This window comes from Sphaerodactylus townsendi, linkage group LG06 (genome assembly GCF_021028975.2).
Source record: "Sphaerodactylus townsendi isolate TG3544 linkage group LG06, MPM_Stown_v2.3, whole genome shotgun sequence".
NCBI lineage: Eukaryota > Metazoa > Chordata > Lepidosauria > Squamata > Sphaerodactylidae > Sphaerodactylus > Sphaerodactylus townsendi.
The window spans coordinates 7,987,550-8,015,228 of NC_059430.1; the positions used below are offsets into that span (position 1 = coordinate 7,987,550).

Here is a 27,679-nt window from a genome sequence, read left to right on the forward strand (position 1 = left end):
GATGGCAGCAGCCATAATCTGCTGAGCGAGGGGCCACGGAGGCTCTCTGACCTAGTCCATTAGCATTTGGCCTAATGGAATTCATAGTGTCATCAGAAGACCCCTTTTGTTCTAAATCAAGCCCAGGAATTTAGGCATCTCAATGATAAAGAGGAAAACTCCTGTCTTTGCCTAGAAACAAACCCTCCCTGGCACCAGGATTCTGAGATTCTCCAGAGAAGTGCCAATAGTTGGCTCCCTTTGTTTAGTTTAAGTCGGGGCCATGAAAGGAACATTTAGGTGAGGGAATAGAAACATCCGAAGAACAGGATGTCAATAGTGTGAAATATGCTAAATCAGGTCAAACTACGAATCTAAATCTCTACATGTTTGGGAACATTAAGACCCATCTCCTGGCATGTTGGCATATTGATGACTTAATTGTGACACTATTGCTGCAATTCTATCTGCACCAATTGGCCATTTTATTTCTTTTGATGTACTCCGGCTTGTACCCTTTATAAACACCTGGATTTGCTCAGTTGAGCGTGACTCTCCTGATTCTAGCGGAAGCCCTTGTTGGTCTGAATAAAATTATTTCTTTAATTTTATTCTGTTGTCAGTTTGGCTCATTTGCCTCTGGGTCTGTACCCCAAACCTGTGGTAACACGCACAGTAAATCCAGCTGATAGCGGAGCCAGAAGTAAATTCATTCCACTTCTGGACTTTATTTTAAGTAAAGATTGAATTATGTTTTATTTCTGTGTTAGGTAGAAGCCAACTGTATTAGATAGGAAATAGGATTTATAAGTTTCTCTGTATCTGTGACTGCGTGGAACCTCCTTGGCTCAAGGCAGGAATCCACCTCGGCCCCACCTGAGCCCATCCTTTCACGTGTAAAGGTCCCTGATGGATGCACACAAAAGAAGATCTCGGGGAAAGCGCCTCGCCCTGCCTAATCCCGTCAGCAGGCAGATAAGGGGGCCATCGTCATCAAGCTCCATTTCCTGACCCCGAACACCTGAAGGACCCTTTGTGACTCTCCTGACAGTGCATACGTCATTGCCTCGCCCCACTCCGGCGCGAAATCCAAGAAGGAGATGCCTATCGAACTCTGATTGGTTCCTGTATGTTGCAAATGCATGATTGGTTGTTTTGAATTTTTGCTAATGAATGGTGGTGGGCTGTCTTGTATTCTCCCGGACTCCCGACGGGAGAAAGGGTATTTAAGAGATTTATTTATTTATTTATTTATTGTATTTGTATACCGCCCTCCCCGAAGGGGAGCTGCTAGGCGGCGCAGTCATTGTGTGGAACAGAGGTGCTGACACTTAGGTCAGCATCTCAATAAATCTTCTTTGATATTACACGCGCCGTGTCGGGTCTTGCTTGGGTTCCTTTGCGCTGCCGAGAGCAGGGCACCTTGGGAGTCAGTAAAAGTTACCAGGTAACACAGCTTCGAAGTGGATTGAAGGTGGGTCGAAAGTGCCTTCTGGGCAGAAGGAGCCTCTGATCAACAGCCGCAAGGCAGGTTAAAAAGTAGAAGGAAATCCCCCTGTACAAGAACTGGGTCATTACTGACCTATGGGGTGAAGTCCCATTTTGGCGTTTACAAGGCAGATCTTGTTTACGGGGTGTTTTGCCATTCCTTTCCCTGGTCATCTGAGCGTTACCCCCAGCAAGCTGGGTACTCATTTTACCAACCTCGGAAGGATGGAAGGCTCGACCTTGAGCCGGCTATGTCAAAATGACTTCCCTCGGGATCGAACTCAGGTCATGAGTGTAGCAAGCCTTTATTGGCATAGACAACAGTACAACAATAATTAAAAAAATGGATTTAAAAAGCATATACAATACAGGAAATAAATGTTAGGTCGAAGGAAATCTACTGGCGTTTAGTAATTTCCAGGAGAAAGTCTGCCGCTATCATACAGAGAGAAGGATCAGGATTGTCCAACAAGTAGTGTAATCTAATTAAATCGGGGAGATGGGGTAAATGTAAAGGAGTAAGATTCACATACTTGGATCTGATTTCCTTGAACCTGAGACAGTGTAGTAATTGGTGGGCCAGAGATTCAACTGAGCCATCCTTACATGGGCACAATCTTTTAGCCTTTTCTTGCTTATTAAATCTGCTGTGTAACAAGGCAGAAGGCATAACATTAAACCTGGCGAGCATTATGGCTCTCCTTTGAGCAGGGTTTATTAAGCAATACAGGTAGTGTGCCAAGTGGCCCCTTTCAAATGGGAGAGAAAAATACAGGGGGGAGCACTTTTTCTTGGCTGCGGTGATTAGGGTAGAGAACTCTCTATCCAATAGTTGACCTTTTAACTTTCTATAAGCTTCTGAATAGGACTCAGGTCATGAACAGAGCTTGGACTGCAGTTTTGAAGCTTACCGCTCTGCGCCACGGGGCTCCTCCAAGGCAGGTTACAATGCTATTAAGAACTAATATAAAGTCATCAACACGTATCTAAGACCTCCTGGATTGATCTTGGGAAAATCCCCCCCTCCCCCACAGACTCACCACTGCTGTTTTCTCTTCTGAAAGTTTGGCTGATATTCTGGCCATGTGATTTCTGGCTGATGAGTCCAAGAATTCATTGGTGGCAGGCCCTGGGACGACAGTAGCGCCCTTGACGATGGCTGCCATTTTCTTATCCGTCGTTTTCTCAGGAGCTAAGAAAGAGCAAATCATGTTGCCTGGGCTGATGAACGTCGACACATGGAGCTGGAAGGGATCTCAGGGGTCATCTAGACCAACCCCCACACCAGTGGCCCCCAACCTTATGTTGTGCCCTAGAACTGTTCAATAATAAGACTTCATGTTCAGAAGAGTTCTTTTATTGAAAACAGCACCGGGATAAGGTAGTTAGAGTTCCGTTGACAGAACAAAAAGCTGGGCACCAAAATAACCCCCATGATGCCCCCTCTTCCTGTTCCTTCCACATCACTTAACTCCTCCCCTCGGCACCAGTTCCCAAAGGAAGATTGTGCCCCACCCTTTCTCATGGGAAGGAGACAGCACGGTGCTGGCTGAGCTGCAAGAGGAGGAGGAGAAGAAGAGGAGGAGAAGGAGGAGGAGTTTGGATTTATACCCTGCCTTTCTCTCCTGTAAGGAGACTCAACGTGGCTTGCAAGCTCCTTTCCCTTCCTCTCCCCACAACAGACACCTTGTGAGGTCGGTGGGGCTGAGAGAGTTCTTAGAGGACTGTGACTAGCCCAAGGCCACCCGGCAGGAATGTAGGAGTGCAGAAACACATCCGGTTCACCAGATCAGCCTCCGCCACTCGTTTTGAAATGTTAAAATGCTGCCAGAGAATCTGCCCTTCTTTGCAACGAGGGGGCACACTGTCCCGACCTCTGCTGGAGCGCAAACAACCACACGGAGTTTTTTTGTTGAACAGAGTATAGAATCCGCCTGCTCTGACCCACTATACCCATGCTGACACTCTAAATGGAGAAAGAAATCACAATGATTGCTTCCCAATCGTCGTTTTCTTCTACAGATTCTGAAGTTCTTTTATTGAAGTCTATAAAATTATGAATGGGGTAGAAAAAGTTGACAGAGAGAAATTTTTCTCTCTTTCTCACAATACTAGAACCAGGGGGCATTCGTTGAAAATGCTGGGGGGAAGAATTAGGACTAATCAAAGGAAACACTTCTTCACGCAACGTGTGATTGGTGTTGGAATATGCTGCCACAGGAGGTGGTGATGGCCACTCACCTGGATAGCTTTAAAAGGGGCTTGGACAGATTTATGGAGGAGAAGTCGATCTATGGCTGCCAATCTTGATCCTCCTTGATCTGAGATTTCAAATGCCTTAGCAGACCAGGTGCTCAGGAGCAGCAGCAGCAGCAGCAGCAGCAGCAGCAGCAGCAGCAGCAGCAGGCCATTGCTTTCACATCCTGCACGTGAGCTCCCTAAGGCACCTGGTGGGCCACTGCGAGTAGCAGAGAGCTGGACTAGATGGACTCTGGTCTGATCCAGCTGGCTTGTTCTTATGTTCTTATCTCCTTTTCAGGTGTAAGGTCAGAATTTCCCAACATGGTGCCCATGGGCACCAGGCAGCAGCTGATGTCAGGAACAGCACACGGGGGCTCACCTGCCTCCACCAGGGGATGCAGCCGCTGTCACTCCATTGTACCCCCTTCAGCACTTGGGACAGAATTCATTCTGCCTCCATCCTCCATCTTCATTTTATTTCCTCCCTTTCCCAGTGTCTGTGCTCTGTCCTTTAAGAAAAGCTCTGGGATATCTGTTCATTAAGGGAGATTTTAACAGCCTGCCATTCTATGGCCCAGCTAATCCTTCCCTATTACACTATTATTGCAAATGTTCATATTAAGGCTTTGCCTTAAGGCAACAATAGTATTTCAAAATAAATAAATAAATACATTTGCCGTGCCTCGTCCTTACAGCGTGAAGCAATCTCTCCAAAGATAGCATCATTACATTTATCTGAAACACCTACAAATGAGGCACTAAATGAATTTAATGAAGCGCAGTAAATTTTAAAGTTGCTTTTATGGACGGCAGAATTGCCGCAAATTCGAAGCGCTGTTAATGAAGTCGCAAAGAAGCACAGAACTAGTGGGATGGCAAGAGCGTTTGAGGCGATTATGAGTCCCTTCAAGGAACATCAGACAGTTTATAGACAAGGATGAGGGAACTGATATTTTGCCCTTTGTTCTCCTCAGTTATGGACTGGAAATAGTTTTGGGACGGCTGTAAATTTTCAGAGAATCATAGAGTTAGAAGAGGCTCCAAGAAGGGTCATCAAATCCAACCTCTTGCAATGCAGGAACACACAGTCAAAGCACTCCTGACATATGATCACCCAGCCTCTGTTTAAAAAACTCCAAAGAAGGTTAAAAACCTCCACCAATCTCTGAGGCAGTGAATTCCACTGTCCAACAGCCCTGACAGTCAGAAAGTTCTTCCCAATGTTTTAGCTCTGCTTTTATTTGGTTTGATGCTATTTGTCTGGAGGGTTGATTTTGATGTTTTTAAAATGTGTCTGAAGAAGAAGAAGAAGAAGAAGAAGAAGAAGAAGAAGAAGAAGAAGAAGAAGAAGAAGAAAAAGAAGAACAAGAAGAAGAAGAAGAAGAACAAGAACAAGAAGAAGAACAAGAAGAAGAACAAGAAGAAGAACAAGAAGAAGAAGAAGAAGAAGAGTTTGGATTTATATCCCCCCTTTCTCTCCTGTAGGAGACTCAAAGGGGCTGACAATCTCCTTGCCCTTCCCCCCCTCACAACAAACACCCTGTGAGTGGGTGGGGCTGAGAGAGCTCCGAAAAGCTGTGACTAGCCCAAGGTCACCCAGCTGGCGTGTGTTGGGAGTGCCCAGGCTAATCTGAATTCCCCAGATAAGCCTCCACAACTCAAGCGGCAGAGCTGGGAATCAAACCCGGTTCCTCCAGATCAGAGTGCACCTGCTCTTAGCCACTACGCCACTGCTGCTCCTTTATCATATGTTTTAAATTGTTTGCTGTCTTCGTGGCCCTTTGTACAGGCAGAAAGGCACGATACAAAATTTTGTAAATAGATGAGTAACACACTTCCGTGGGTTGTTCCACAAGGTATAGCGGCAGATTCTGTGCAAAATGCCTCGTTCCAATGTAAGTACACGGCTGTTGTGGGGTTTCTGGGCAGTCTGGTCATGGTCTGGTAGTTTTTGCTCCTTAGGTTTTTTGCCTGCAGCAATGCGAGCGAAATGTTAGGAGTAAAAACTCCCAGACCACAGCCACGCAGCCCGGAAAATCCACAACCGACAGTTGATTCTGGTTGGGAAAGCCTTTGACAATATACTAAGGTACAAGGTTCCATCTTTAATAGACATCCAAACCATCTAAGGCAGTGATGGCGAACCTTTTAGAGACTGAGTGCCAGGGGCGGAGCGAGGGGAAACTGCACGTGGGGCACGCATGCGCCCTGTGCCCCTTGCATGCCCCCGTCCTGCCCTGGAATGCCCCCAGAATGTCCCGAAACATCCCCGCCTCAACCCCAAAACACCCTCGCCACAGCCCCACAGGGGCGCGCATTCAGTCTGTCGTGCATCCCTCACCCCCTTGGCGCTATGCCACTGCTGAGTGCCCAAACTGGGGCAGCAGCTCGTGTGCCCACAAAGAGGGCTCTGAGTGCCACCTCTGGCACCCGTGCCATAGGTTCGCCACCACTGATCTAAGGTATGAACCAGTGTAACTCCCTGCAAGCAAACTGGGTGCTGGCTCACAAAGGGTGCCTCTGAAACATTATGCATAGCACCTGGATCTACTTTGCTACCTGCTGCTGGAACCGTCACTTCCGACTCCGGAGGTTTCACTAGCCCCAGGTATTCCTCGATGAGGCGGACTAGCTTGGCGAACGCTTCATCGTAGTCATCTAAACGTGAGGTCGGAGGGGAGGAAAAGAAGAATAAAGGAGGAAATACGTGAAGCGGCAAGGTTCGATAATGTCGGACTGCTGTTCAAAGAGGCAGCTTCGAGTCTGAATTCTGCATAACGTCGCAGAGTAAACTCATGGAGTGATCCATACACTAAAGAAGAAGAAGAGTTTGGATTTATATCCCCCCTTTCTCTCCTGCAGGAGACTCAAAGGGGTTTACAATCTCCTTGCCCTTCCCTACTCCCAACAAACACCATGTGAGGTAGGTGGGGCTGAGAGAGCTCCGAGAAGCTGTGACTAGCCCAAGGTCACCCAGCTGGCGTGTGTGGGAGTGCACAGGCTAATCTGAATTCCCCAGAGAAGCCTCCACTGCTCAGGCGGCAGAGCGGAGAATCAAACCCGGTTCCTCCAGATTAGATACACGAGCTCTTAACCTCCTACGATACACGAGCTCTTAACCTCCTCCTAAAGCCAAGGAATTCCTTCGATCAGAATCAAGAAAGACAACTCAAAACTATGGAATTATTTCCAGTTCCCAAGATTGGTCGTGTGGGTCAGGGAAGGGAGAAAACTTTTCAGGTCCTAGCCTCAGAGATTCTTGTCAGCGTCCTGTGTAGAATGCCTGGCAGACCCGAATAGATTAAGGGTTGCTAGGGTCAAATTGCACCCTTGTTCTTCTGGGAAGAGGTAATAATAAAAGCCAGGCAACAACTGAGAATCTAAAACAAAAGCGGTTAACAACAAATGCTGTGAGAAGCTGCCTTGGGATTATTACAGCCTGCTGGATAAAAAGAAGGATTTATACTCATGGTGGCGAATTTATGGCACTCCAGATGTTCATGGACTACAATTCCCATCAGCCCCTGCCAGCATTTCCAACTGGCCATGCTGGCAGGGGCTGGTGGAATTGTAGTCCACAAACATCTGGAGTGCCATAAATTCGCCACCACCACTGATTTATACTGTAGTGTCCTTGCCCATAGCAAGCCCAGATCACTCTGATGCAAACAAGTTCCCTGAAAACCCACTTTTAGTATCATGGAAAGGACAGCAAATGAAGATGCTACAGTGGTCGTTGTGATATTCCTAGGCTGGTCACGACAAATGCGACTGTTTCGCTTCAGAATAAGAGGTTTTGTGCCGTCACCCTGGAAACATCACACACGCACACACCGTGCTGACTCACCTACATCGATCACTGCATCAAAGAAACCTGGGTAATCCTGGTTCAGTTTGTAGTACATGTCCACCCTCTGGATGGCTTTCTCGATCTCCGGTCTGCTGAAGAGGCCCATCCTTCGCAGGTGACCCCCGTATCTTTCTTTGTTCACGGGGATCAACAGGATGTAGCGGGGTTCGAAGTAGGAATTCTTCAGGCTTCTCACCCCCTGTGAGGCAGAGAGTGCCCGGTAGGGTTGGTAAATGGAAAAAAAATTCGGCCCCAATTCGGATTCAAGTCCACTTCGGGTGTATGGGGTCGGATCCCCCCATATCCAAACCTCCCATGGATTCGGATCAGATGGTATTCGGACAGCTCAGATTCGGACCCTGCTCGTCCGAATCCGTCCAAATCAATGCAGATTCGGTCAAAATCCAGATTCGGACCGTCCAAATCTCCAACCCTAGTGCCCGGTTCATCACTGAGGTCCAATTTTGTGGGTCTTCATTGACATGGTGGAATCACACATGATTTCAAGTCGCCCCCAAAGAGTCAGAGAAGGAAGGGGTGGAATTAGGTGCTCCACCATGTGGCCAAGGGTTCCCAATGTGGTGCCCGGGGACACCGGGGTGCCCACCCACATCATTTCTGGTACCCACCAAAGGCTTTTAGAAAGTGGGTGGGGTCAGGTGGAGCTTCTGTCCAGCAAGGCTTCAAATCGGCCACTGGAAATTTGATTGCCTGGGCAGATTTTTAAAAACCCTGCTTCTACAGCTGTCACCACCGGTTTGCAGCTGACTCTGCCTCCTGCAGCAGCCACTCTGTAGAAGCGATTTTGTGGCTGCACTTAGCGTGCTGTTGTTACCGCCACAGGAAAATAAACAAAATATTTTCCTGAGTCAGGTTGCCTGGCTACACTGGCTCCATGCCAGGACATGGAGACTTGTGTGGATCAGAAGCCTCCATAAGGCTCACAGAGAACGCTTATGTATGTTTGTGCCAATAATATATGGTTTCCCTCTTGTTTATGCCATTCTAGGATATAATAAAAGCCCTTTTAGAGTTGAGTTTATGATTTTCTTACTGTTTAGGATTTTAGTTTGAATAGGTTCTCCAGTTAAGTTTAAGGTTTTGTTCTTGTTAGGTTTAGGAAAGTCTTGCCTATAAGTATATGTGTTTATCCCTTTAAGGTTTCCCTAACATTTAAAGTTTAGAAATGTTATTTTTGAAATTTGTGTCTGATGGCCAAAGCAGTGGCCAGAAAAGGTTTGATATTAAGGGACGAGAAAGTTGGCTCTGGAATGCAGCTTAGACCAACACCCAGCCGACTCCTTAACAAAGACAAAGACCCTCTTTGGACTTGCAGCAGATCGAATCTGTTGCCCATGCACCCAGAGGTCCCCAGCCATTACTTAGGAAGACATGCAGGGACCACCATTGGACCACCCAGTTTGAACTTTTCTTCTTTGTTGCAGCGATGTGGAAGTGAGGAGCCCCAAGGGCGTGCTAAAAGGGGAAACAACCATCTGATAAAGGACGCTCAACTTTGGAGTCGCGGCAGCCAATACACCTAAAGAAAAAGTTCATGAATGGGCCTTATCTGCTTTCCATTCAGCACCATTGCAAGATCTCGCAGGAGGACAGCAGACAGCAGGATTTGGTAATCCCATTCAAATGTGTAACTGCTTTTGGCTTGTTTGTTTTGATTGCTGTTTTGGTGAGGGACTTGCCCCCTCACCTCCCGCTTCCCTGCCCCTTTGCCCCTTTTGAAGTTTCGGAATAAAGGTTCTTGCACTGCGTTGCAAGGGCACGATTCTCCTGACCGAGCTGGGACCATTACCTGCAAATAAAATCCTTTTGCTTTGAAGAACGTCGGCTTCCTGCGCCTCATTACTGTGCTGAGCTGAAATCACGTATTGTTACCCGAGCTGCAGCGGTAACACCGTGTCAAAACTTCAAAGGTACCTACAGGTTCACGAAGGCTGGAGACTCCTGTCCCATGGGCTTGGATTGCTCCTCCCACCAGATCCACTTTCACAATCATCGGGGCGGAGCTGATTGTTCCCGGATGCCCCAGAAGGTCAAATTCGCTCTAATGGGCTTAAGCCGCAGGAGGGGAGACTTCAGCTGACTGCTTCATTCATCCATTTATATCCCATTTGTCACCACGATGGGGACACAAAGTGGTTTCTGCCATTCCCTGATGCACCATTTTATCCACACAACAACCCTGCGTGTCTGTAATTGGCCCAAGGTCACCAGTGTAGCTTCCATGGCAGAGCGGGGCTTTGGACATGAAGGAGAGTGGGTTTTACGCCCTGCTTTTCTCCGCCTTTAAGGAGTCTCATGGTGGCTTATAATTGCCTTCCCTTCCTCCCCCCAGAACAGACGCCTTGTGAGGCAGGTGGGGCTAAGGGTGTTCTGAGAGAACTGTGACTAGCCCAAGGTCACCCAGCAGGCTTCGTGTGGAGGAGCCGGGAAACAGACCCAGTTCACCAGATTGGAGTCGGCTGCTCACGCGGAGCAATGGGGAATCAAACCCAGTCCTCCAGATCAAAGTCTGATGCTCTTAATCTGTGCACCACACTGGTTCTCCATGTGGCTGATCTCACAAGGGATCCCACAAGTGATCCCCCACCATGATGAGGCTGGCCTCCACCCGGGCCAGGGCTTTTACGGCCCTGGCCCCTGCCTGGTTGAACACGCTTCCATCAGACAAGCAGGCCCTGCGGGACCCTGGTGAGTTCTGCAGGGCCTTTAAAACTGTACTGTTCCACCAGGCCTTTGGGGAGGCTGGCCGCGGATTCCCTCCCCTGGATGCCCCATGCTGTGGGCCATGACGTTTTTGGTACACTCAATATGACGTCTCTTCAGCACTGCCTGTCTCCTCCCGGCCTTAGGACCGGGCGCCATTATCTTGCATCATTTGTATTGTGTCGTATTGGGAAATGGAATGCTGCTATGTATAGGGTTTAAATTATTTTTGTTTTAATGTATATGTAAATTTAAACTGTTTTAATTTTTATGTATTAGTGTATTTTTTGTTCAGTTGTACGCCGCCCAGAGCTCCTTGGGGGTGGGTGGTTCCTAGATTAGATAGATGGATGATAGATGATAGATATATGATAGATAGAAGATAGATGATAGATGGATGATAGATGGATGATAGATGATAGAAGATAGAGGATAGATAGAAGATAGAGGATGGATAGATGGATAGATGGAGAGAGAGAGAGAGAGAGAGAGAGAGAGAGAGAAAGAGAGATGGGAACCAATGAGTGGAGGAAAGGTGGAATTCCTGCATTCAAGGGGGGCTCATGTAGATAGCTTACCAGTCCCCCCCCCCCCAAACTCTTAGATTCTACGATCTACATTTTCCACTGTCCCATCTATCTAGGGACTCAACTGCTTCTGGGCACATCTGTCTCTGCTATTATTCATTCTGTGCCATTTACGTACCCAAGGACAGGACTTAACAGCCTGACACAGCTGAGTTTAGATGGAGTTCAGACTTCGCTGCGATTGGGGAGTGAAAGTTACTGAGTTATGTTGGTTCACGATGCCTCATTAGGCACCGTCTCGCACCCAAAAACCATTCTTACCTCTATTTCCATGTGAACGCAGGTCGCCAGCCCTTCCCGGGCAATAGAATCAATAGTATCTCGGCCCAGCCCGTACCGAAAGCTGTTATATTTAAAAGTCGCAATAAATTTCCCCTGTAATTTAAACCATGAGATACGGTTGTTTTGAAAAACAAAGGAAACTAACTTTTGCAAGGGAGCACAGCCTTGGGTCTTGACGACGGAGATTCCCACGTTCCCTCCCACCAAGATTCAGGCCTGAAGGGCTAACCCTGCTTAGCAGCCAAGATCTGATGAGACCTGGGCTCACCCGGGCCACCCAAGTCAGGGCGTTTCCTACGATGGGACTTCTCAGACTGCAGTGGGGGAAGATTCCTTTGGTTGAGATCGACACCTCAGGATGTAGAAAGTGCCATTTAAGGACTGTCATCCATTTCAGTAGCCAGCCATATACGCAGATGCACAGTGTCATGATGTGAGTGTAACAAACTGCACAGGTTGTGGCCAGCTGCGGCAAGTCCCCCTGGACTTGCTTGACAAGCTGATACCAAATATTGTGGGGAGGAGGAGGAGGAAGAAGAAGGAGGAGGAGGAGGAGGAGGAGGAGGAGGAGGAGGAGGAGGAAGGAGGAGGAGGAGGAAGGAGGAGGAGGAAGGAGGAGGAGGAGGAGGAAGGAGGAGGAGGAGGAAGAAGAAGGAGGAGGAAGGAGGAGGAGGAGGAGGGAGGAGGAGGAGGAAGAAGGAAGAGGAAGAAGAAGGAGGAGGAGGAGGAAGGAGGAGGAAGAAGGAGGAGGAGGAAGAAGGAGGAGGAAGAAGGAAGAGGAAGAAGGAGGAGGAGGAAGGAGGAAGGAGGAGGAAGGAGGAGGAGGAAGAGGAAGAAGGAGGAGGAGGAGAAGGAAGGAGGAGGAGGAGGAGGGAGGAGAAGGAGGAAGGAGGAGGAAGAAGAAGGAGGAGGAGGAGGAAGTAGGAGGAGGAGGAGGAAGAAGAAGAAGGAGGAGGAGGAGGAGGAAGAAGAAGAAGGAGGAGGAGGAGGAGGAGGAGGAGGAGATTTATACCCCACCTTTTTCTCCTGTAAGGAGACTCAAGGTGGCCTACAAGTTCCTTTCCCTTCCTCTCCTCACAACAGACGCCTTGTGAGGTGGGTGGGGCTGAGAGAGTTCTGAGAGAACTGGGACTGGCCCACAGCCGCCCAGCAGGAATGCAGGAGTGCGGAAACACATCTGGTTCACCAGATAAGCCTCTGCCACTCAGGTGGAGGAGTGGGGAATCAAACCTAGTTCTCCGGATTAGAACCCGCCTGCTATTAACCACTGCACCACGCTGGCTCTCAGTATAGATAGGAGTACCTACACAAGCCACCTGAAAACTTCTAGGATTTCTCTCGGATCAATGTCATCTCAAGAATCCGTGAAATTCCAGTCACCCCCCCCCCCACCCCGATGTGGATCTGTGAAGCCTGAGCCTGGGGGGTTCCCCTCGAGCCCCAATGAAACCGGTTTGAACCCCCTTACCATGTACGACATCTTATCAAACTCCTCCTCGGACACAAAATAGTAATCCAGGCGATTTTCTTCTCCAAAGTAAGCCGGCCTTGTGGTGTGGCACGGACTGAAAGGCAAGCCGGGCAGAGACACAGAAACAAAACTTTTTCAGCTGTTGAAGAAGAGTTGGTTTTCATACCCCACTTTTCTCTACCTTTAAGGCACAGGTGTCAAACTCGCGGCCCTCCAGATGTTATGGACTACAGTTCCCATCATCCCCTGCCAGCATGATGCACAACAGACACCTTGTGAGGTCGGTGGGGCTGAGAGAGTTCAGAGAGAACTGTGACTGGCCTAAAGTCACCCAGTTGGTTTCATGTGAAGGAGTGGGGAATCAAACCTGTTCTCCAGATTAGAGCCCACGGTTCTTCACCACCACACTACACTATACTGTAGTTTGATGGGGACATGTTGGAAGTTCCCAGAATGATGAACGGAGAGGGAAGGGAACAGGGGCAGAATTCCTTCCCTTCCCACAACACCAGAAGTGTGATTGGGATTGTTTTAATAATGCTAAGTATTTTTTCTCCTCCCCAGTGGTTGAAAATCTAAATTGTGGGGAGGGGAAGAAGAAGAAGAAGAAGAAGAAGAAGAAGAAGAAGAAGAAGAAGAAGAAGAAGAAGAAGAAGAAGAAGAAGAAGAAGAAGAAGAAGAAGAAGAAGAAGAAGAAGAAGAAGAAGAGGAGGAGTTTGGATTTATATCCCCCCTTTCTCTCCTGCAGGAGACTCAAAGGGGCTTACAATCTCCTTGCCCTTCCCCCCTCACAACAAGCTCTGAGAAGCTGTGACTAGCCCAAGGTCACCCAGCTGGCGTGTGTGGGAGTGCCCAGGCTAATCTGAATTCCCCAGATAAGCCTCCACAGCTCAGGTGGCAGAGCTGGGAATCAAACCCGGTTCCTCCAGATTAGATACACGAGCTCTTAACCTCCTACACCACTGCTGCTTGTTGTTTAGTTTTATTGGGGCCCCATATTGGTGCCCATACGTTGACTTAAATGTAGCCGCCATCTTAGGAAGCACTGATACTTAGGTTTTAATGTTTAACTTACATTTAATTGTGATTGTTGCTTTCTATTCGATGTTGGAATGTTTCAATTATGCATGATAGCCAGCCGGAGCCCGGCCGTCAGCTGGGAAAGGGTGGGCTATTAAGTTTAATGAATGAATGAATTAAACACACAGCAGCACCCGTGGCTGCTTTGAAGGTTGGGGGAGGGGTAGTTGGAGGAGTGTTATTTAACCCCTTCCTGCCAGGTCTCGCCCATGATTTAAAATGCCCCTTCTAAAGCTGCACTCAGTTTTGCACTGGAGGAGCGCCGGCAGTGAATTCTTCCCTCCACCCCCAACAACTCAGAGGCGTACTTTAAATCATGGAAGAGGCGAGAGAGAAAAGGGCCGGACAGCTTTTCACCCGGCTGCGATCTTCAAGCTGCTAGCTAACCAAAACACGCACGCGCGCGCCTGAAGCGTGATACCAATTACGGAGCTTCTGCATCACACCTGTTTTGGATCTGAGTTCTTAAGGCTTCTCTTGCCCTCCCCAACTCTTTTGAAATGGAAGAAGAAGAAGAAGAAGAAGGAGGAGGAGGAGGAGGAGGAGGAGGAGGAGGAGTTTGGATTTATATCCCCCCTTTCTCTCCTGCAGGAGACTCAAAGGGGCTCACAATCTCCTTGCCCTCCCCCCCTCACAACAAACACCCTGTGAGGTGGGTGGGGCTGAGAGAGCTCCGAGAAGCTGTGACTAGCCCAAGGTCCCCCAGCTGGCGTGTGTGGGAGTGCACAGGCTAATCTGAATTCCCCAGATAAGCCTCCAAAGCTCAGGCGGCAGAGCGGGGAATCAAACCCGGTACCTCCAGATTAGATACACGAGCTCTTAACCTCCTATGCCACTGCTGCTCTCCTTGGGTCCTCACCAGAGGCGTACCAGGGGAAAATGGCACCCGGGACAACACCTGCTAAGGGCGCCCCCACCGCCCCTGCGCCCCTCGGCCCGGTTCTGCCAGGCTGCTCCGCCAGGCTGAGGGGCACCCCCCAAGAGATATAATGGGAAGTGCCTGGAGTCAATTGACACCCCATGTCCCTCTTATAGATACGCCACTGGTCTTCACACATGCAAGTGCCCCTGCATGAGTCCAAAGTCTGCCATTGCTTCCCCTGGTGAACATCAGGGTCTTCCTTGCAGGTTGTATGCATGGAGGCAGATCCTTCGTCCATCCATCTTAGCCTGGGCTACATTGAACTGGCTCCCGCTCCCCGGGGTCTTTTGCAGAGAAAAGGTCTTTACCAGGAGCCGGGGAACTTCTGGAAGCAAACTGGTGTAGCACTGAATCACAGCCCCGCCCTGACATTTTGCCACACCCTTTATTTTGGTTAGGGATAAGAACATAAGAACAAGCCAGCTGGATCAGACCAGAGTCCATCTAGTCCAGCACTCTGGTCCTCGCAGTGGCCCACCAGGTGCCTTTGGGAGCTCACGTGCAGGATGTGAAAGCAATGGCCTTCTGTGGCTGCTGCTCCCGAGCACCTGGTCTGCTAAGGCATTTGCAATCTCAGATCAAGGAGGATCCAGATTGGTAGCCATAGATCGACTTCTCCTCCATAAATCTGTCCAAGCCCCTTTTAAAGCTATCCAGGTTAGTGTCCATCACCACCTCCTGTGGCAGCATATTCCAAACACCAATCACACATTGCGTGAAGAAGTGTTTCCTTTTATTAGTCCTAATTCTTCCCCCCAACATTTTCAATGAATGCCCCCTGGTTCTAGTATTGTGAGAAAGAGAGGATCTCCAACATGGAGCCCAAGGGTATCTGGACACCCGCCGTCCGCCCCCATTCCTGGAACCCGCCAAGTGTTTTTAGGGAGGGGTGGGGTCAGATGGGACTTTCCCTCACCACAGCTTCTGATTGGTCACTGAAGATCTGATTGGCTGGGTAGATGCAAACCCACTGCGTGAGCAGCAGCGGCGGCGGCCGCAACAATCTGCACCGCATGACTGAAGCGAAGCTGCGTATAAGCAACAAAATATTCTTCAACGATAGGCTCGTTTTAAAAGGCCTCCTAAGAAGCACAGCTTTTCCCGGAAACATTGAAGAGTTATTATTACAGTCGTTTACAGCCCCAATCCCTGACATGTTGTGACTGGCTCCGCCTTCTGAGGCTGCCATGTTGCGATTGCGCGCTTCTCCCTGTCCCAGAGTTCCAAAGTTGTGTGCAGGGCCACAATAGTGGGAGACTCCTGATTTAGATGTCTCAGCCCGGTCTGCCAGGGAAAACAAGGAACCATGCCGGGGCTCAGCATGTCAAGCATAGATATCCCAGCAGCCCCCGCCAAAACTATTTCCTGGAACACGACTGGGGTACCACCTGACCTTAAACTGCATCAAATGCAAACCATGTGGGGGGCCTGTGGAGTCTTTAAAGCTTAAACTTCAAAGAGCTGGTTTTCTTAGGGATATTATTATTCAAAAAACATACATCTTGAAAGGTTATTCCTGGCTCCTGGACAGATGTTTCCAATGTCATATTTTACTGCCTTCCTCCCCCCCCCCCCCCCAAAGCTAGCAACCTGAAAGCATGTTACAAGCTCCTTTTTAACGGCAAGGTCATGTCTACATTCGAGCCAGCCAAAGATCCTCCATAAATGGCATTTTTAATGAGTGGCATGCCTGAAATTTTAAAGAACGCACACTCAAGCAACGGAAATCTCTCCTGAATAATTAAAACACAACTTTGCTTTATGGTATCAATTTTCTGCTCGGCTAAGATTCCGTCGTTTTCTTCATATGCATAAAACTTACGAGGGGATAAAATATGAAATAAAAACAACAAACAAGGCTCTCGCAAAACTCATAGCTCTCGGAAATTTTCCCACCAGCGTTCAATTATTTGGTATTTCCAACCGGGCTTTTCAAACGGGATAATTTATTTAATGTGCATTATATTGGATTTTTCTCCCTGCAGGAGATTTCTTTTTTTCCAAAGCGCTTGGATTTGCAACAAAATTATGACTGATGTCTCTATCAACCCACCAACCCACATTTTTGCAAATCGAACAGTTTTCAGAGCCAAAAGGCTTTTAGTGGGGTGTCCTAAGATCTGAGCTACAGAAAGAATTAAGTCAGTAAGAGCAGAGATGTAGACCTTTTCCGCACAAGCCGTTTACATCATTTCCAGCCCGCTAACAAAATGTTTCCTATATGGAGCGCTGCACGTTTTTCCCCGTTTGGTTCTGGAAATGTTTCGAAGAGCCTTTTGCCTCGTTTCCGAAACTGCTCTGAGTTGTTTTTCACTGAAACGTTTTGGAGCTAGCTTCCCTCACAGTGTGAACATACTTGACAGTCTTTTCTGTCCTGCCAAAACGCCCGACTGGCCCCTGGGTGATTGCTCCGCCATTTTTTCGGTGCCTCGCCTCAGTCCTTTCCCCCTCTCCCAGAGGTGGGATCCAGCAGGTTCTCACCAGTTCCCGAGAGTGGGTTACTAATTATTTGTGTGTGCCGAGAGGGGGTCACTAATTGGGTCTGCTTTTCCGTTAGAAATTCCATTCGGTCCAAAAATCATAAAGTCCTGTTGTTTCCTTTGTGGCTGGTTAGCAAAGGTAAAAAACGGGACAATTCTCCCTGTTGGGCTGTTTTAAAAACGTGTTTTAGAAATATGGTAAAGTTCCTTGTTTAAGGAAAGTATCCTTCTTTTGATTTCTAGAAACAAAATTAAGTATTTGAAAGTATTAAATATTCGACAGGCAGTCCATTAGAGGAGAAGTAGTTGTTTCTGTTGGCAGTAGACGACAGGACTTGCTATAATGAGTTTAAATTGTGGACAGAAAGATACCAGCTGGAAATTAGGAACTTTTTTTTTACAGTAAGAGTTTTTTACAGTCACAGAGAAATTATTAATGCCCCCTCCCCTGGAATGCCCAGCCACGCCCCCGTCGTGCCCTGCCCAGCCCCATTGGCGCTACGCCACTCTTTGAATCCCACCACCATGGGAACCTGTTACTAAAATTTTTGGATCCCACCACTGCCCTCTCCTCTCAATAATCTATTATTTTGTGAGGGTTTTTTTCAGGGTTTTTTTTTTTTTGGAATATTGAATTAGCAAAGCTACAAATGCATCGTTACAGTGAAAAAAGCAAAAAAAAGAAAAGAATTATGCTAGCCATGAAACATTTTTCCTAGGAGTACAGACAGACGGAGGTAAACAATGGGATTGAAAGCACTTCTGAAATGGGGTAAGTGCAATGCGCAGAAAGGTCACGATTTCAGCTTCTCTGCCATCAAGTGCACCAATAAAGGTTGGATCAGAAACAGCTAAATTCGGGACTATTGGGATTGGTCCATTTTGGGGGGCAATTCACAAGCTTTGAACTATTGGATCCTCAGTGAGGAATAGGTTGTCTTTGAGCCTTCTGCGGTGATAAGACGTACCCAACCAGCCCTTTTCTTTACTGTGAAGAATGAAGGTTTTACTCAGTGGTGGGATCCAAAAATTTTAGTAACAGGTTCCCATGGTGGTGGGATTCAAACTGTGGCGTAGCGCCAATGAGGCTGGGCGGGGCACGACGGGGGTGTGGTCGGGCATTCCGGGGGCGGAGCATTCCTGGGCGGGGCTGTGGCAAGAACGCAGCCACTGCGCCGGTCCTTGGGCGGGAAACAAATGCACGCAGGCGCAGGCTGTCACGCACGCCGGTGCCCCTCCTGCTAGACTGCTTCAAGTTCTGCGCGCTACTGCTGAGAGGAGGGGCGTAACTAAGGCAAAAATCACGTGGCAAAATCAATTAGTAACCCCCTCACGGCACACACAGTTAATTAGTAACCTACTCTCAGGAACCTGTGAGAATCTGCTGGATCCCACCTCTGGTTTTACTCATCTTACCCAGGTCTCAAGTTGCTAGACCTCAATGAGACGTTCACCTCTCCAGCATATCCCACTCGCTGCCTTTCACAGTTAGGGTTTATGCTCTGCTACCACCTTCAGGCCACTAGCGGCATTGCAGCCTAACGGCCTACAGTCAGATGCAGTGTGGAACTACTGTTGGCTTCCGGGGGGTGAGGCGGGGGAGAGAAGCTCTAGTACCTGGCAACACACGCAACAGCTCACACCGCCTTCTGTACAATTGTGTCTTCTCGAGACAACCCGCACAATCACACGGCCAACACCCCTCATTTCAAAAGGCCACCTAAGGCCTCCTAAGGCCGTTTGGACATACCCGTATCTGAAATAGTTGTTGAACTTCCTGCAGAGCCTGTGGCAAAGTTCTCGTTTCCAGCACGCCAGCGGGCCGGTCAGCACCAGCATGGGGTAGGGGGCATCCTGGCTAGGCAGAGTGCTGCAAAAAGGCAAAGAGGCGTCTGTGGTTTTGTTTTGGTTTTGTTTGCCTGGAGCAAGATCTTGGGAAGGGCAAAGTTTAGGGCAGTGGTGGCGAACCTATGGCACGGGCGCCAGAGGTGGCACTCAGAGCCCTCTCTGTGGGCACGTACAAACAGAGTCCCCCCCTCCCACACACACATCTAGGCTGGCCTGGGCTGCTGGACTCGATTATTAGCATTAAACCTAAGACCTAGTTTTGGGGAAGCAGTGTCGGTAACCCTGTTAAGCACTGTTAAACCCCACTGATTTTCATGCGAAGAACTAAAGCGCAATCCTTCACCTGGGAGTAAGCTCGGTTGCTGGCAATGGGGCTTGCTTCTGAGTAAACCTTCCTAGGGTCACGATTCACCCATTGGAAGAGTTGCACGGTTGCTTCAAAGCAAAACCGCCGACTACCACCAAGCCTTTACTCCCGAAGTAACGCATCATCAGAGCCAACTGTTTTTTCTAAACTTAAACCTCAGTATTCAGGTTAAATTGCCAGCACTTTGCGATAAATAAGTGAGTTTTGGGTTGCAATTTGGGCACTCGGTCTCAAAAAGGTTCGCCATCACTGGTTTAGGGAATAGAGGGAGTTTAGCAGGATATAATACATGTTGCCATAGAGTCCGTCTTCCAAACCAGCCATTTCCTTGAGGGGAAATGGTTTCTGTCGTCAGTGGTGATTTTCAGAGATCAGAGACCTTCCTGGAGCTCAGCACCTCTAACCGAGGCTTGGGTTAAATATGTCAGAACATGTGTAAATGTTTAGATGAGCAAAATCTACAGAGGGGCCCTCCTTCTAGCAGGTGCCGTGAGCAGATTAGGACTGAGTGCACAGCTTGTACCGTTTGCAAATCTGATACGGTGATGGCACCTGATTGGTACCACTTTTGTATATAGTTAACACAGACAGCAGAGTGATTCGCGCCTGAAAACACCTGTGGTCTGGTGAAGCACTTTGTCAGCAGATAGCAATAAAGAGAACTGCACGGGTGACTGTGTGTCTGTCAGTTCTTGCCTACATTGCGTCCTGCAAGGTGGTCTACTCCGAGTAAACCCGCTGCTTCAACAAAATATGCTGTTTCCTACAGAGAGCCCTTAGAGGTCACATGGTAGCAAAATTCCACAAGGATGTGTTTTGCAACTGACCAGTGTCATGTTTACAGGAGACTGAGAAGAAAGTAATTACGGGGCACGCTTTCATGCTAAATTGGGCGTCCACCCCTCCTTTTACCCTCCACAAAACAGCCCTGCGAGCCACAAACGAAAGGGCCATCCAGCCATTTCGTCTGCCGGGGACGCCAGCGGCCTGAAGGGAGAGAGTTAAAGAGAGCCAGAAGACGCTCCCAGAAGAAGCCGGGCGTGCGTCAACCTCTGGAGAGTTCTTAATCTAGTCTGCGATTAATGATGGGATTTTTTTTTTATTTTTTGCGACTCTCATTTGCGGTGCGAACGGCCATCTGCTCCGACAGACTGTTTCGGAGCGAGTGAGCAATGGGCAATCTGTCTTGGAGCTTCGAGGTGAGCAGCGTAACTTCATTTCGTAATCTGCTCAGCCAAGCAAGATTTGCCTAATTTCCACCCTGACAGACACGGCAGGCCAGCTTTGGGAGGAAGAGCCAACTTGGAAGGGAGACGGACCCACGCTTGCAAATTGCTTTGCTCTCGGGCCTCCTGCGGGGCCAAAAGGTGAACCGAAAGGTAGGGCTACCTGTCGTAGATCCGCTGCGGCTGCATCATGCTGTACATGATGTGGGTCATGTGGTCCTGAGCCGCCACCACTTCGGGAGGAGGGTCGTACTTGTTCACAGCTGCAACCTGTGCACGGTAATTACAGGGAAAGGGATTAATTCAGTCTGCTAATGCCCCCCTGAACAAAAGCAGCCCAAACGTATGGGGGGGACCTTCCTCCTAATTAACATTTACATTGCTTCCTGAAATCAATTAAGAGCCGGTTACCGTCAGGGAGGATAGGGCCGCTTTGAGCTGTTCGCCATGATGGCTGAACAGTGTTAGAAGACTTCTGGATGTCAGTCACTTGAGCCAAAACTTAGCTTAATAACAATTCTAAGCGTGGTGTAAGTGGTTAAGAGCAGGTGGATTCTAATCTGGAGAACTGGGTTGGATTCCCCACTCCTCCACCTGAGTGGCAGAGGCTTATCCGGTGAACCAGATGTGTTTCCGCACTCCTACATTCCTGCTGGGTGACCTTGGGCTAGTAACGGTTCTCTCAGAACTCTCTCAGCCCCACCCACCTCACAAGGTGTCTGCTGTGGAAAGAGGAAGGGAGAGGAGCTTGTACGCCACCTTGAGTCTGCTTACAGGAGAGAAAGGTGGGGTACAAATCCAAACTCTTCTTCTTCTCTTTTTCTTCTAAATATATACATATAGAGAGCCAGTAATGTTATACAAATGATGCTCTGTAAGGGCATATAATGTTCAACTGATTGTACAATGTTCAATCACGATTATTATTGTACACTAAACATTTCTTCCAAAATTACAAAATCTATCGAGCTACTAACTTCTTCTGTCCTCCAGCAATACCAACACCTACAGGTGCTAATAATTCTCTCTGTGTATCATACTACAGTTCCGCTTCTCATACTGTTCATAAATATAAAAGAAACAATGAAATGAAATGTGAATGGCGGAAATGTGGCAAGCAAGCTTTCAGAGACATTCCATTGTCGAACAGCCGTACTGTCAGGAAGTTCTTCCTGATGTTTAGGTGCAATCTGTTTTCCTTCCCCTTGAACCCATGACTCCTGAGCAGCAGAAAACAAGCTTGATCCCTCTTCAACATGACATCCCTTCAGATATCTAAACATGGCTATCTTGTCACCTCTTAACCTTCTCTTCACCAAATCAAACATTCCCAGCTCTTTAAGTCTCTCTTAATAGGGCGTGGATTCCAGACCGTTTACCATTTTGGTCACCCTCCTCTGGACCTGTCCCAGCTTGTCAATAGCCTTCTTGAATTGCGGTGCCCAGAACTACACACAGTATTCCAGGTGAGGTGTAACCAATGCAGAATAGAGAGGTACAATTACATCCCTCAATGTAGACACTATAGCAGTGTTTCCCAACCTTTTCGAGGTCAGGGTACCCTTGACCTCACTCTTCATATCTCACGGTACCCCTGCCGCCACCCTCCACCGTCCCCTCCCATTGCCACCCCCTCACCTTCCCCTCCCAGGGTGAAGGGAAGCACTGGGGGTGGTGGTGGCTGCTGACCTTGTGCATGGGCCCTGCCCCATGGGCCAGCTCCATGTCCTTGCTGGCGCTGGTGGGAGACACCACAAAAATGAGAGGGGGGGTAGTGTTGCCGCGGTACTCCTGGGACATGCTCATGGCACCCCAGGGTACCACGGTATTATTATTATTATTATCATCATTATCATCATCATCATCATCATCATCATTATTATTTATTGGGTTTATAGACCGCCCTCCCCCAGAGGGCTCAGGGCGGTGGTACCCTGGTTGAGAATGGCTGCACTATAGTCCTATTGATATAGCCCAGAGTTGCTCTGGCTTTCTTGGCCACCGTATCCCGCTGGTGCATTGCAGGACCGAAACGTTAACCCCTCCATCTTTTGGGGGCCGAAGACACTGGGAAGGAGCATTTCTTCTCTGGCTTCACCAGCAGCAAACCAGGAAATCATCCGATTTCCAGTGAAAACGGGGCACTTGCCTTTTCTTCCACGGTGATTTTCTTGTGGTCCAGCTCCGTCAGTCGGGGCAGCATGAAAATGACCAGGAGCCAATAATCGGGCTGTTGCTGCAAAAAAGGAGAATAAAATAGATCACAGTGTCATTGGCAGGAAGAATACTGAAATGCAGCTCCGCAACACCGAAACCTGAGAGGGCATTCTGTCATACTTTGTCACAGGATATTAGGAAAGCAGGAGACAGACGCTGAAAATTAGGAGAACCACCCATGTGAATTCATGGCTGGCCATTCTCTTCTTCTTCCAAACAGCAGAAGGAAGAGAGCCGGAACGGCAGAGCGGAGGCGGAGACAAAGTGGAACAGTGCCGAGGGAAACGAAGTTCTCTTCTCACCATTCAAACCCCTCCTCTTGTTTCCCATCCCGTTATAGCAAACTTATTTCCCCTTCTCTCTAAAATCTCGATGCCTTCTTCTGCTTTCTTCACTTTTGTCCACAGCCTTCCCTTCACTACCGGTAAAACCACCAACACCTGATGGCCGCTTTGAGTCACCCACAACTGGATCATCCTGCCATAAACCTACACTGCAGGCGTTCTTTAGTCGACGTCTTTAGTCAATAAATGATCAAAATGCAGAAATCACTGCCAAAGGATGTAGTAGTCATGGCCACAAACATAGCTGGCTTTTTAAAAAGGCTGGACTGGTTCTTAGGCCGTACATTCAAGTTTTGGGCCAGGATTTGTTTTAATCGAGATGAACTGGACTATACATCCCAGGGACGCTCCATCCTCCACACAGCCCAGTGGTGGGTTAAAATCGAAGCCAAACTGAATGAGTTGGGCCTTTCCTCGGAGGACCTGCTAATGTTAACAGAGCAGGAGGTCTATGGGGCTATCAAGAAGAGACTTTTTGATAGAGAGTTTCAACAGATGCTAGAGGAAGCTAATAAAACCTGTTCCCCGATCTCTCTGGGAATACCTGTGGATAGATTAATTGTAGCCCGGTACCTTTATCTCCTGGTTGAGGCCCGGTGGCGTAGAGCAATCGCCTTAGCTAGGTGTAATGCCCTGCCTTCTGCCTTTAGCCTTGGACGCCACCTTGGAATCCCACATAAAGAAAGGAAATGTCCACGTGGCATGGGTTCTGGGGAAACAGTATCTCATATGCTGTTGGATTGTCCTTTTTATGAGATAGGTAGGAAGAAGCACATAATCCCCTTCCTGCATGGAAGTGAAGGCATTACAGATAAACAGAAGGTTATATATCTTTTAAACAGCCACAACTACGAGCTGTTGGAAGCGGTGGCTCAATTTTTAAATGGTATTATTTTAACTCGTCAGAAGTTGTAAAGGCTGTTATTATCTTGCAATGTTAATGTTAAACTATTTGTATGCCATTAAAGGTATTCGAAATCGAAATCGACTGGTTCTTAGAGGAGAACTCTTTCAATGGCTCCTATCCATGATGACCAGAGAGAATCAACCTTTGAACCCCAGTGCCTGGAGACAACATCAGGGGATGGCCTCAGCCTCTACCTTTGGAATAACTGGCTGGCCACCCTGTGTTTCCGCATTCTTACATTCCTTCAAGGGGGGGAGCGGGGAATCGAACACGATTCTCCAGATTAGAATCCACCTGCTCTTAACCACTACACCACGCTGGCTCTCAGAAACCCGAAAGGTTAATTGTCAGGATGTTAAAATGGGGTGAAAGGCTGGTCTGAGGAGAACTGCCAGCGAGGTCTGAAAAGGTTTAGAGGAAGTCTGGTTTTAAATAGAGGTGCTCGGCCCACATTACTAGCTGGCAACACTTTTGGGGTGAAATAATGGCTCCTTTAATAGAAAATGGGGCATAGACAAAACACACAGTGGGAATTAGCCAGTGGTGGGATCCAAAAATTTTAGTCACAGGTTCCCATGGTGGTGGGATTCAAACAGTGGCGTAGCGCCAATGGGGAGGGGCGAGGCACGATGGGGGCGGGGCTGGGCATTCCGGGGGCGGGGCATTCCTGGGCGGGGCTGTGGCAAGGACGCAGCCGCTGCGCCGGTCCTTGGGCAGGAAACGAATGCACGCAGGCATTTTAAATGCTGCTTCCATGCTCAAATATTTTAACGTTCGTTGCCTCGGGAATCATTTCGGTAGAAAGGCAGAAGAAAGTTTCTTTAAGAATAAAGTTTCTTTAAATAAGAATAAAGTTTCTTTAAGCAGCAGTGGCGTAGGAGGTTAAGAGCTCATGTATCTAATCTGTGGCGTAGGAGGTTAAGAGCTCGTGTATCTAATCTGGAGGAACCGGGTTTGATTCCCAGCTCTGCCGCCTGAGCTGTGGAGGCTTATCTGGGGAATTCAGATTAGCCTGGGCACTCCCACACACGCCGGCTGGGTGACCTTGGGCTAGTCACAGCTTCTCGGAGCTCTCTCAGCCCCACCTACCTCACAGGGTGTTTGTTGTAAGGGGGGAAGGGCAAGGAGATTGTCAGCCCCTTTGAGTCTCCTGCAGGAGAGAAAGGGGGGATATGAATCCAAACTCTTCTTTTTTTTCTTCTTAAATAAGAATAAAGTTTCTTTAAATAAGTCCAACAGATCAAAAATCCTACTGAAATGAAAGACTAGCTCTTTGCATGGGAGAAATCCCTGGTGCATTGGGCTCAGCGCCAACGACCAAGCAGGAAGACACTGAAACCTTCTTCCTCTGACCCTGCAAAATAATTTCAAAAAGGACCTAAAACTGTCAAAATCGAGATGCCAGGGCTGTTAATCTTCCACGGCATCCCGGACAAGTTATAAACATATGCTGCATCAGGTTGATACATGAGATTTTACTTGTCTTTAAATGCCACTGTCATTGATGAATGGAACGCTGTGGATCGTTAATCAGGGAAGACACTTGAATAAGAATCCGGCGCATCCCACAGAAATTGCACCCAGGCTGCAAAGGAGGGACTCTAAAGCCAGCTATGGAAACTTTTAGAAAGGGCAGTTGCGATGCTCGATATGTAAACTTGGGGGGACATAGAATCATAGAGTTGGAAGAGACCACAAAGGCCATCAAGTCCAACCCCCTGCCGTGCAGGAACACACAACCAAAGCACTCCTGACAGATGGCCGTCCAGCCTCTCTTTACAAACCTCCAAAGAAGGAGACTCCACCACACTCCCAGGCAGCAGATTCCACTGTCGAACAGCCCTGATTGTCAGGAAGTTCTTCCTGATGTTTTGGTGGAATCTCTTTTCCTTCACCTTGAACCCATTACTCCTGGTCCTAGTCTCTGGAGCAGCTCCATCTTCAGATACCTAAACATGGCTATCATGTCACCTCTTCACCTTCTCTTCACCAAACTAAACATCCCAGGCTCCCCAAGTCTCTCCTCGTAGGGCATGGATTCCAGGCCTTTTACCATTTTGGTTGCCCTCCTCTGGACCCATTCCAGCTTGTCAATATCCTTCCTGAATTGTGATGCCCAGAACTGTACACAATATTCCATGTGTGGTCTAACCAGTGCAGAGTAGAGAGGTACAATTACATCCCTTGATCTAGACCAGGGGTCTTCAAACTATGGCCCTCCAGATGTTCATGGACTACAATTCCCATCAGCCCCTGCCAGCATGGCTAAGTGGCAGGGCTGATGGGAATTGTAGTTCATGAACATATGGGGGGCCATAGTTTGAAGATCCCTGATCTAGACACTATACTCCTATTGATACAGCCCAGAATCGCATGACCCTCCCCACCAGAATCTGTGTAAAAACATTCTACTAACTGATGTGACTATTAGGTTTACACTCTGTGAATGCTCAGAGGTTAAGATCAAAGTGCCTTTACAGATACCCTGGTCAGAAATCTGAAGAACTAGCTTCTTCCTCTCTCTTTCACAATTCCAGCTGAATTCAGGACTTCTGGTGGAATGGCGTTTCACTCTGGTTGAACATCTGAGTTCTCCCAGACTACATATTGCTGATAGCAGGAGTATAGTCAGGTTCTGAAGTTAGGGGGAGTGGGCACATACAAACAGGTGCCATGACGCATACTGAGTGGCAGCGCAGACCAGAGGCTGGGAAGGAACAGCCAGACCCCATGGGTGGGGTTTGGGCTGGAAGCAAGGAGGGTCTCTCTTTGCTGCTGCTAAGTCCTCCCACCAGCCAGTTGATCAGTGGTGGGGGCGGAGTAACCAGGACAGGAGATCCCCCGCCTCTGGGGGATAAAGCCGTGGTGTGACCGCACTTGGAGTACTGTGTTCAGTTCTGGTCGCCACATCTCAAAAAGGATATCGAAGAGATAGAAAAAGTGCTGAGAAGGGCAACAAGGATGATAGAGGGACTGGAGTACCTTCCTTATGAGGAGAGGCTGCAGCTTTTGGGACTCTTTAGTTTGGAGAGGAGACGGCTGAGGGGGGATATGATTGAAGTCTATAAAATTATGCATGGGATAGAAAATGTGGACAGAGAGAAATTTTTCTCTCTCACAATACTAGAACCAGGGGGCATCCGTTGAAAATGCTGGGGGGAAGAATGAGTACTAATAAAAGGAAACACTTCTTCGCACAACGTGTGATTGGTGTTTGGAATATGCTGCCACAGGAAGGGGTGATGGCTACTAACCTGGATAGCTTTAAAAAGGGCTTGGACAGATTTATGGAGGAGAAGTCGATCTATGGCTACCAATCTTGATCCTCCTTGATCTCAGATTGCAAATGCCTTAGCAGACCAGGTGCTCAGGAGCAGCAGCAACAGAAGGCCATTGCTTTCACCTCCTGCATGTGAGCTCCCAAAGGCACCTGGTGGGCCACTGTGAGTAGCAGAGTGCTGGACTAGATGGACTCTGGTCTGATCCAGCAGACTAGTTCTTATGTTCTTATGTGGGCCTGACAATCCAGAGTAAAGACTTAAGCTATCCTCATGTTCAAAAGTTTTTATTATTATTATTAAAACTTATAAAGCTTACAAGTAAGAAAGAGAGAAAAACACAGAAAACACCTTTAACAAAAGTCTCCCGATTTCGTCTGTACTAAGT

General features: G+C 48.3%; 1 protein-coding gene across 1 annotated transcript in view; it reads right to left on the reverse strand.

Moving 5' to 3' along the window:
• LRGUK (leucine rich repeats and guanylate kinase domain containing) overlaps positions 1-27,679 on the reverse strand; it is a 79,053-nt gene that overhangs the window by 18,669 nt on the left and 32,705 nt on the right. The window contains exons 6-13 of the mRNA XM_048501473.1: positions 22,695-22,781; positions 20,709-20,815; positions 18,855-18,974; positions 12,620-12,716; positions 11,131-11,244; positions 7,556-7,757; positions 6,268-6,366; positions 2,508-2,659 (exon numbers count right to left, since the gene is read on the reverse strand). Of these exons, the coding sequence (XP_048357430.1) occupies positions 2,508-2,659; positions 6,268-6,366; positions 7,556-7,757; positions 11,131-11,244; positions 12,620-12,716; positions 18,855-18,974; positions 20,709-20,815; positions 22,695-22,781 (978 nt within the window). The remainder of the gene's footprint in view (positions 1-2,507; positions 2,660-6,267; positions 6,367-7,555; positions 7,758-11,130; positions 11,245-12,619; positions 12,717-18,854; positions 18,975-20,708; positions 20,816-22,694; positions 22,782-27,679) is intronic.